Source organism: Pipistrellus hanaki (assembly GCF_964339955.1).
Source record: "Pipistrellus hanaki genome assembly, chromosome: 3".
Classification (NCBI taxonomy): Eukaryota; Metazoa; Chordata; class Mammalia; order Chiroptera; family Vespertilionidae; genus Pipistrellus; species Pipistrellus hanaki.
Window position 1 is genome coordinate 10,582,871 of NC_140505.1, and position 9,970 is coordinate 10,592,840.

The following is a 9,970-nucleotide window of genomic DNA, read 5'->3' on the forward strand; positions in this document are numbered from 1 at the left end:
AACAACCAGTCACTATGATGTGCACTGACCACCAGGGGGCAGACGCTCAACACAGGAGCTGCCCCCTGGTGGTCAGTGCACTCCCACAGGCACCAGATGCAGGGCTCACAGCTGGGGAGCGCGGCTGCAGTGGTTCCTGCACCGGGCCTCTAGTTGTATTATAAGATGATCATGAAGATAAACTACATAAAACTACTCTACTCTTTGTCTTGTCTTTTAAGTATATTTATTGATTTTGGAGAGGAAGGAAGAGAAAGAGAGCGCTATAATAGAAACATCAATGACGAGAATCTTTGACCAGCTGCTTCCGGCACCCCCTCTCCTGGGGATCGAGCCTGCAGCCCAGGCATGTGCCCTGACCGGGAATCGAACCCTGACATCCTGGTTCATAGGTTGGTGCTCAGCCAAGGAGTCACACCAGCTATGCTATGGCACTCTTTGGATATTTGCTTTGTAGGACTTCACGAGAAAGGTGTTTGATTACTGCTTGGCATTTGTTTTGTGATGATCGCCTGGACTTCTGCAATGCTAGTGAAATAGCACCACGAGGTCCAGTTAATGCACACGGAGCAGGAGTGCTTCATTTACACGCCACACGGGAGAAATTCCGGGAGACCGCGGAGAAAACCTGGCAAAGAACGAAAACCCAGCCACCTTTATACAAGCACGTGTCCCTCATCTGCGTCTCCACAGGGCGATCAGCAACGTCTCCACAGTGACCTTCCGACAAGGATGCCTCTCAGAGGGGAGCGACGTGCCAAGGCAGGGAATGCAGCATCGTTCTGCTCAGGAGCGCCTCCCCCATAAACATGGACTGTCATCACGTCTCGGCCTTTTCGCTGAGACCAAGTCTACACGGGGATTCAGTAACCGTTCAGGAACCAATATTTATGACTGAATTTAAAAGGCATCGTCAGATGGACAGTCAACGTGACAGCATCCTTAAAGGAGACGCTGCGGGCAGTCCTAGCGGGTGGCCTCACTGCGCCATATGCTCCCTAAGAAACCAGGTCATCCACCTCCTCCTGCGGCCGCCCTGTCCCCTCCTGCCCGTGCCACTCGGCGTGGGACTGAGCTGACAACTAAGATATTACAATAAAACCATCCGTAAAGGAATTAGCAAAGAATATTTCAACAATTTCCCAATGGACTGTTAAGAAAATTAATTCAACTACTGGTATGTTATACTTTTGGTGTCAATTCTCTGTGAGGCACCTAAATGCTTCCATAAAAATCACAGGATTCCACACAATATTAAAGCTGTCTTTCCAGCCCTAGCCGGTTCGATTCCCATCAAGGGCGCGGGCACGTATCAGGTTGCAGGCTGCTCCGTGGCACATGTACGAGGCAACCAATGGATGTGTCTCTCACATGGATGTTTCTCTCTGTCTTTCCCTCTCTCTTCCACTCTCCCTAAAAAATCAATGGAAAAATACCCTTGGGATTAACAAAAACCAAAACAAAACAACAAAAATCATCTTCCCAAATGCTCTTTGGAAAACTGGCTTCCCCCCAGAGAGCATCAAGGCTCTGTGCCGTGTGCCAATCCCTCATTCTGCAGCCACCAGACAGCGCGGGCGGGTCCCAGGGGCCCACGGCTTCACCGCTTCCTGGAGAAGAGAGGCTGAGAGGCGTGATGTAACCCCGAAGCACATGAAATCATCAGCGTACATTACGAAATGTGAAGTCCTGGTTTCATGTTTTCCGAGAAGAAAAACCACAAATTTTCTAACCCGATGAAAAACAAAAACAAATGAAACAAACAAGCAAATATCCGTGAGGATCTCTCGTTGAGAACTCATCCATCCTCATCTCTGGAACATATTGCGCACTCTCTCTCTCTCTCTCTCTCTCTCTCTTTTTCCCTTCCTGGCACTTCTTTGTACCACGGAAACCAGAGAGATCAGATACCTGCTCCTGCGGAGCCCTGCGGCCTGGGCCGTGGGCACAGCCTGGCGGGGTCAGCCGGGACCCCTGGAAGCATCTGTAAGAGCCACAGAGAGCTGGGGTGGCCTCAGCCCCGGCCACCATCCATCCAAGTCCAAGGGCCCCGCCTCCGGAACAATGTAGGCTCTACTTCACCCACCCTCTCTTGGCTTCTGCTCATTTTCTTTTAAAAGAAGTATTTTTATTGATTTCAGAGAGGAAGGGAGAGAGAGAGAAACATCCATGATGAGAGAGAATCATTGATCAGCTGCCTCCTGCACGCCCCACACTGGGGATGGAGCCCACAACCCTGGCATGTGCCCTGATTAGGTATCAAACCCTGACCTCCTGGTTCACAGGTCAATGCTCAACCACTGAACCGCACTGGCCGGGCTACTTTCCAAGCTAATTCTCCAGTCTTCTCGGGGCTCCACTGAGCTGTTCTCAGGTAAGAAACAAGGAGCCCAAACAGCCACCCTGTGGACAGCAGGGGCAAAAACTGTGGGTCACATCCTTCCTGAGAGACTGATCCGCGGTGAGATTAAGAGCACAATGAGGAAGCCGGGACCTCGGACGCTCACCATCGATCTGTGGATCTGCTGTATTGACTGCTGCTCGCTTGTGTACGCTGGTCCAGCCACCGACCTCCAGGCCTCTAAGGGTGGGGTGTTCTGTTTTCTACTTCTGCTCTCCTGCTCTGAATGGTAATACCCTCTCCTCCTGCCCGAGCCAGACAGAAGGTTCCAGGGGTTTGGTTTTGTTTTGTTTTGCATTTTTTTTAATATATATATTTTATTGATTTTTCACAGAGAGGAATTGAGAGGGATAGAGAGTTAGAAACATCGATGAGAGAGAGTCATCGATCAGCTGCCTCTTGCACACCCCCTACTGGGGATGTGCCCGCAACCAAGGTACAAGCCCTTGACCGGAATCGAACCTGGGACCTTGCAGTCCGCAGGCGACGCTCTTTCCAATGAGCTAAACCGGTTTCGGCAGGGGTTTTGTGTTTGATTTGGTGTGTGTGTGTGTGTGTGTGTGTGTGTGTGTACTCTCTCCCGAGAGGCAATTTGTTTTCTTAGCTATTAGGAAAAGATCTCAATTCAGTTCCCTCTAAACATCTCTGTGGGTGAAAGGGCCTGGCACAGGGTTCAGTAAAAGCCTCTGCACCTGCCCCACTACCGCCCTCGGAGGCTAACCTTTCTCTCACTCTGTGGAACCACACCTCCCCGGAGAGGACCGATGACCGTGATTTAAGACAGTGTTTCCCAACCTTCTCTCATGATGAGAATCACCTGGTGGAGTTGTTAAAACACAGATTCCTGAATCCCAACTAAGAAGTGCTAAACTAGAATTTTTGGGAACATATAGGTAAAACTGTATACTTAACTAGTGCTCTAAGACAGATGTTATATACAGAGCACTAAGTTAGGTATGCAATTTTACCTATATGTTCTCAAAAATTCTAGTTTAGCACTTCTTAGTTGGGATTCAGGAATCTGTGTTTTAACAACTCCACCAGGTGATTCTCATCATGAGAGAAGGTTGGGAAACACTGATTTAAGAAACCACCCCCAGCGTCTGTTCAAACACCAGAAACACCTGCGCGAGGATGCCATGTAGGGGCGCGGCTGACAATCTCCGCAAACATCTTTACAGCGAACCTTGGCTTCAATTGAGTTTTGCCTGCTGTATCCTATGCCCTCACCTCTGAACCTTAGACAACTGCTTGCTTTCATATTAAAAGTGGATTGAATAATCATCTAAAATCAAATGACGAAAAAAAATCGAAGAGATTAATTAATTCAACACGTAGTAAGCACCTCAACGTGCTGAGCACGATAACTGTTTGACGTGTTATCTCTGATAGGATTTAATAGCAAATAATAATGCTGCATTATCCAACATATCAAAGGGAAACATTTTTCTGACACTACATGGAATCCAGATGGCATTAGCCAGTCTTCTCTCCCTTTCCCAGTGACCACGTAGATTAAAGTCAAATGGCAGCACTTAAGTGATATTAACCAATGTCACCCCAGTAAATTTAATAAAAAAAATAAAGTTAAAAAAGAATATGAAGCATATATTTTATACATTTGAACTTTAGACTTCAAGATATACCCACAGAACTTTAAATCTTCAAACTATTAGATATCCAGAAAAGTCACAGAAGTAATATTCTTTGCATCATTATAGTCAACAAAAAATGTCTTATAGTGTTTTATACATTAAATGTTTTACCTGCATCAGTTTCCTATGGATGTGCCCTCCATCCACCTTATTTAAGACCATTTTAATAATTATAGATAGTAATTTGTGTTCCCATGATCACCTGTCTGTGTTTTCTTTAAAAAGGTTTGATATTCTGTATAATTTGGTAAAGGATAGTTTGCCAATACCAAGAATACACTGGTTTCCCTTGTGGCTCAAATTCATCTGTCTAGAACAGTGGTTCTCAGCCTTTCTGATGCCACTACCCTTTAATACAGCTCCTCATGTCGTGGTGACCCCCAACCATAAAATGATTTTCGTTGCTACTTCATAACGGTAACTTTGCTACTGTTAATGAATCGTAATGTAAATATCTGTGTTTTCCGATGGTCTTAGGCTCTACAGCAGTGGTTCTCAATCTATGGGTCTGACCAACCTCTAGCAGGATCGCCTAAAACCATCGGAAAACACAGATATTTACATTACGATTCATTAACAGTAGCAAAACGACAGTTATGAAGTAGCAAACGAAAATAATGTTATGGTTGAGGGTCACCACAACATGAGCTGTATTAAAGGGTCGAGGCATTAGAAAGGCTGAGAACCGCTGATCTATAATAATAAAAGTGTAATATGCTAATTAGACCAGATGTCCTTCCAGATGAGGCTGGGTTTCGAGGGAAGTCCGGGTCCCGGGTGCCAGAGGGAAGCCGGTGCCGGCAGGGGTGGGGTGGGTGGGGGGGGTGGGGGGGGATGGGCGGGGGAGGGGGGGGGAAAGACCTACTCTTGCATGAATTTCGTGCACCGGGCCTCTAGTTTAATGATAAAAGGCAACTTCGAGGCACCTTCAGTCTCCATCCTTGAGCTTGCTATGGCCTTGTAGATCTTAGCTTAACAGTACCCAAGAATGAGGTTTTATATATTTTATATTTAAGGATATTTGCTTGTTTCAAAGAAGAAAACCATGATTGTGTATCTCCCAAATTGACCCCCAGGTATGCAGACTAGTTCTTAAACATCTTCAGGAATCACTTCGGAATACAGGAATTCGCTGCAGTCACTGGAGAGATGTGTAAGACTGCACGCTGTGAGTAAGAGCCTAAGAGCCCAGTATTCTAACGAGCTGACCTCTAACACACTCTAGGGTCAGCAACCGATTGCCCAGGGGCCAAGTCTGGCCTGCCAAGAATTTGTGTAATTAAACTTTTACTGGAACACACCCACACCTCTTTGCTCAAGTACAGTCTGAGGCTGCTTTTCTGCTACAGCAGCAGAGCTGAGCCGGTGCCGCTTACCGAGGGGGCTACCTTCTGAGAAAATGCAATGTTAGGCCGCTCTGTTCTTGTGCAAACATCAGAAAGCAGACCTGCGGGACCTAGAAGGTCTAGCCTACTACACACCTCGGCTAGACGGCCTAGCCTACTGCTCCCGGCTACAGGCCTGTGCAGAGCGCATTACTGTACAAAACAACATGAGATTAATTCCAGCACAAGAGAAAATGACGCATGGCTAAACAAGGGTGTATGAGTGCAGGTCACTGGTACTATTCTTGAAACTTCTCTATCACTTTGAAAGTACAACAAACTAAAAAAAGATTAGAAACAGAGTTCAAACAAGTTTCAATGTTAGCCTTTAAAACAGAAGCTTCAGGTACCTTCCACAGGCAAAGGCAACGCAATGTCTCCCAGGATGGATCTGCGAGACATCCCAACCCCGTGTAGGATGCCCGCTGACCCAAGCCGCCTGAGCCGCACCCCACCGGGACTCCCTCCAACGCTGCAGCCTCAAGTACCAGCTTACAAACTTCACCCTTTGAATTCATCTTACTTTATGGAAAGCGAGCTCACTAATAATTAAAGGGATCAGAGGACTTGAAGACAAAAGAAGCTGGGGCTGGGAGAGGAGGAGGAGGAGGGAGAGGGAAGGAAGGAGGGGGAGAAATAACAGGAATAAAGGAGCCTGGTTAATCAGCAAACTAGACAAACACCAGCACTAGAAAGGAAACTTACCCGACACACTGATCCTCCTACAGTACATGCACCCCCCGTACAGTTTTCACATACACACATTTCCAGGAGAGAGAGGAGCTTATTTTTATAACATGCAGACATTATGCTAACGGAGAAGGTGCCCAGAGGGCCACATACATCCGCTGTTAAATATAGAAACTAACTGTAATGAGAATCATTATCTCCGGTTTCCAAGGAAACCAGGACACGCACTGCTCCCGAGCTGCAGGTCCCTCGGTGAAGGGCACACAGTCACTTAGACTCAGGGTCATCCCCAGCCAGGAGCAGATGTGGGAGGAGGAGCAGGCAAACAGCCCGGATTGTTCTGTTCTGTTATCTCGTCCAGTTCCCGGCCCCGACGCCCCCTCTCCGGGCCCAACCAGGGCCGAAGGATGTTTAATAGGTGAAATAGGGAAGACTTGATTAGGAATAGCCATGTCCAGGAGAGAGAGAATCCACAAAGGGCCGGGCAGCCCGAATGCGATTAACGCTGGGGTGGGTGGGTTTGGGGTTGGGGGAGAGGGCAGGGAAGGCTGGCATTCCTGCTTGCTCTGCTGGGGAAGAGGAGAGGAGGCTGGCTGTGTGTCTGTCACTCACACGGAGTGCCATCTTCCCTGTGCCAGCAGAGGCACGGCACAACCAAGGTCACTTCCCCCTCGACCAGCGCTCGCTCCCCAGCTGCCACCGTCTCTGGAATCCAATTCCTGTCCCACGTGTCCTGCCTTCCGGACTCGGGGACCGAGACCTCTCATACGACGACTCACTATTTGTCTCTATCGCGACGAAAACAGGAAGAACTACTTTCTGACAGCCTCAGAGATGCTGCCTCTGAATCATTTATTGGTTCGGCCAAACCCACTTATCGATTGCTTTCAACGCGACGGGCATGGTGCCGGGCCAGGCAGGCGGAGGAAGAGCGGTCCCCGGGCATCCACAGCCAGCCGTGCCGCTTAGGCAGCTGGAAAAGACGCATGCTCACACAGTGCTGTGGATGTCAGGGATGCTTCGGGTTTATCTTAACCCCAAAGAGCGTATTCAGGGTGGGGGGCAAAAGTAGGTTTACAGTTCTCGGTATGAAAGAAGACACGCAGGTTGTTATGAAAACAGCGACACGGGCGTAAACTCTGTTCCGCATGCTCACCACCTGAACCTCCTTTTGCCCACCCCGTCTATAAAAACAGACCGTGCAGCCCAGCTGGCCCCTGAGCGCGGCCCTGGGAGCCAGGAGGTGATGGATGATCTGATTCCTGGTCAGGCCCAGGGCTGGGTTTCAGGCTCCATCTCCAGGAGGGGGCGTGCGGGAGGCAGCCGATCACTGATTCTCTCTCATGATCTCTCTCACCGTTGATGCTTCTCTCTCTCTCTCTCCCTCTCCCTTCCTCTCTGAACTCAGTCACAATATATATACATTTTTACGTATCATCCAGATATCAATAGCAATTTTCCGCTTAGTTCCACCCCATCCCCTGCCCACTCCTTGCAGTTAAGACCTCCAAGTGGCACCTCTGCCAAGCGCAGGGCGGGCTGTGCGGGAAGGAAAGCCCTCCCCCAGGCCAGCACACCCCTCTTCCTCCTGATGCACCGCAGACAGCGTCCCAGGCTAAGCCTCTTAGCTTAATGGGCTGACACGGGAGAGCAAGCCGCCTGTTTGGATCATCAACGCCTCCTGCTACTTCCCTCTCTCGCAGTCCCATCCATTGAAAACAGCTGCCTTTAAGAGGGCGAAGGGATGTGATGCCACAGGGGTTCCAACTGTTACGTAACACATACAGTATGTCTCGAGAAGGCAAGCTGTTCGAACACCCACGGTTACCACAGAGCTCAGACAGGCTGCTGAAAACTTCCTCCCGGCACACTGTGGGTGCCGGATCCACAGTCAGAGGCAAAGGGGGGCCTCCCGATTTCCGCACAGCCGGGCCTCTGTGAAAACACGGGCCCGCTTTTGGGTACCGCTCAGTGCACAGAGGAGCAGTGCCGCCTCTCAAAGCTCCATGGAACTGGAAGTCGGTCCCAATTCTCTTAAAAGTCACCTCGGTCACTGCGTCTCGTATATTATTACTCTGACATGACTCCCATTTCTCACGAGGGGAAAGGCTTTGAGACGAGATGGTTCCTCTAGACAAGTCTGAATGCTGACACTTGGAAAAAGGCTTCTGCTGACAAGGAGGTCCTCTGCCCTGGCCCCACCGAAGGCCAGTCCCTGCTCCCCGGGACAAAAGCACCCCGTTGTCTCAGGCGGGACGCCCAAGGCAAGCAGCACTCACAAGTCAACAACCCGAATCAGCTTCCCCAAAGCCGCGGACCCAGGGGGCCGCCTGCCACATCCAGGGACCCGCCTGCCCCCTCACTGGCACAGTCCACTCACTCATTGGAAACCCTCCGCGTTGGAAGCGCCTTACCCCGCAGCTCAGGAGCCTGACCCCCGGGCTGGAGGCCCTGGGCTTTCGGGATGGGTGCCCACCCCTGTCCCCCTGCCTCTGGAGCATCCTCAGGGCGCATCTGTCTCAGACAACACTTTCTAGCGGCGCCCCTCCCCCCTGCCTCCTTGCAACCAGAGTGCCCACCTGCGAATCCCCGGCCCCCCGGGCGCTGTCAGGGCATTTGAGGAAGTGGATTGAGGGCGCCCCGCAAGGGGCCGCGGTGACCCCGAGGCCGAGGCCCAGCCGCCCGCCCCGCTCCGGGCAGCCGCGGCTCCGATCCCTCGGATCCCGGGCCCAGGCGGAGCCCGCAGCCTCCGGCGCTGCACCCCGGCCTCCCGGGACGAGGCTGCCGGCGGCGGCCCCCGGCACCGTCCGCCCGGGTCCCCGGTTCGGTCCCGCCCGGGGGGGAGGAGGTGTGGCCGCGGCTGCAGCGGGCAGCGGAAGGCGCAGGGGTTCCGGCGGCGGGTGCAGGGGGTGCAGGGGACACCGTCCCCCGGGAGTTGGGGGGGAAGCAGGCTGCCCCGGGCTGGCTTTGGGGACCCCGGGGACCCCGGGGCGGGGCGCGGCGGGCGTGCAGCGAGGCTGCGGGTGCCGGTCCGGGGCCGGGACGGGGGCCGCGGGGAGCGGGCCGGCGGCCGGGCGGCGGGGCGCTCACCGATGCACAGCTGCACGGCGTAGGCGTAGTAGGACCAGCCGAGCAGGAGGCCGATGAACACCACGGGGATCCAGTACAGCACCCGCCGGCAGCGCCGCCGGACGCGGCCCGGGCCCGAGGGCGCCATCTTCCAGCCGCATCCACCTGCCCGGCGCTGCGGCCGCCCGCCGGCCTGGCTCCCCGGCGCCGCGGGCCCGGGGGCGGCGGGAGGCTGCGCTGCGGCCACTGCCGCCGCCGTGGCGCTAGCTGCCCATCCCGCAGCCCGGCCGGCGCCGCGGGTCCCGGTGCGAGGGCCGAGCGGAGGGCGGAGGGCGGAGGGCGAGCCCGGCGGAGGGCGGAGGAGGCGGCGGGAGCCCGCGCCCCGCCCCGGGCCCGCCTCCGGCCACGCCCCTCTCACTGACGCCCCGCCTATAGCCACGCCCCAACCCAGATCCCGCCCTCCGCCTCCCAGGACCCCCCCCGGACCGCCCATGGCCACGCCCCTACCACAGACGCCCCGCCATGGCCACGCCCCTTCTACAGACGCCCCGCCATGGCCACGCCCCCAAACCAGCCCCAGCCACGCTTCCCTGGCCCGCTCCTGACCACGCCCCGCCTACCAGGCCACGCCCACGCCCCCGACCACACCCCCTCCGCGCTGCGCCCCGGGCGGCCCTGTGCGCTCCGGAGCCCCCGTGGCCCTGCGCCTCCGCGGGGACCTGGGACCCTGAACCCGCAGGCGCCCCGCGGGGGTCGGGCTGGAGGCGGGC

General features: G+C 53.8%; 1 protein-coding gene across 2 annotated transcripts in view; it reads right to left on the reverse strand.

Annotated features, from left to right (window-relative positions):
* Positions 1 to 9,492, reverse strand: part of ZDHHC2 (zDHHC palmitoyltransferase 2) — a 55,851-nt gene extending 46,359 nt beyond the window's left edge. For both annotated transcript variants that reach the window (XM_084877780.1, XM_084877779.1), the window contains exon 1: positions 9,222 to 9,492. In XM_084877780.1, the coding sequence (XP_084733906.1) occupies positions 9,222 to 9,348 (127 nt within the window). In that variant the 5' untranslated portion in view covers positions 9,349 to 9,492. The remainder of the gene's footprint in view (positions 1 to 9,221) is intronic.
* Between the last annotated feature and the right edge of the window lie 478 nt (positions 9,493 to 9,970).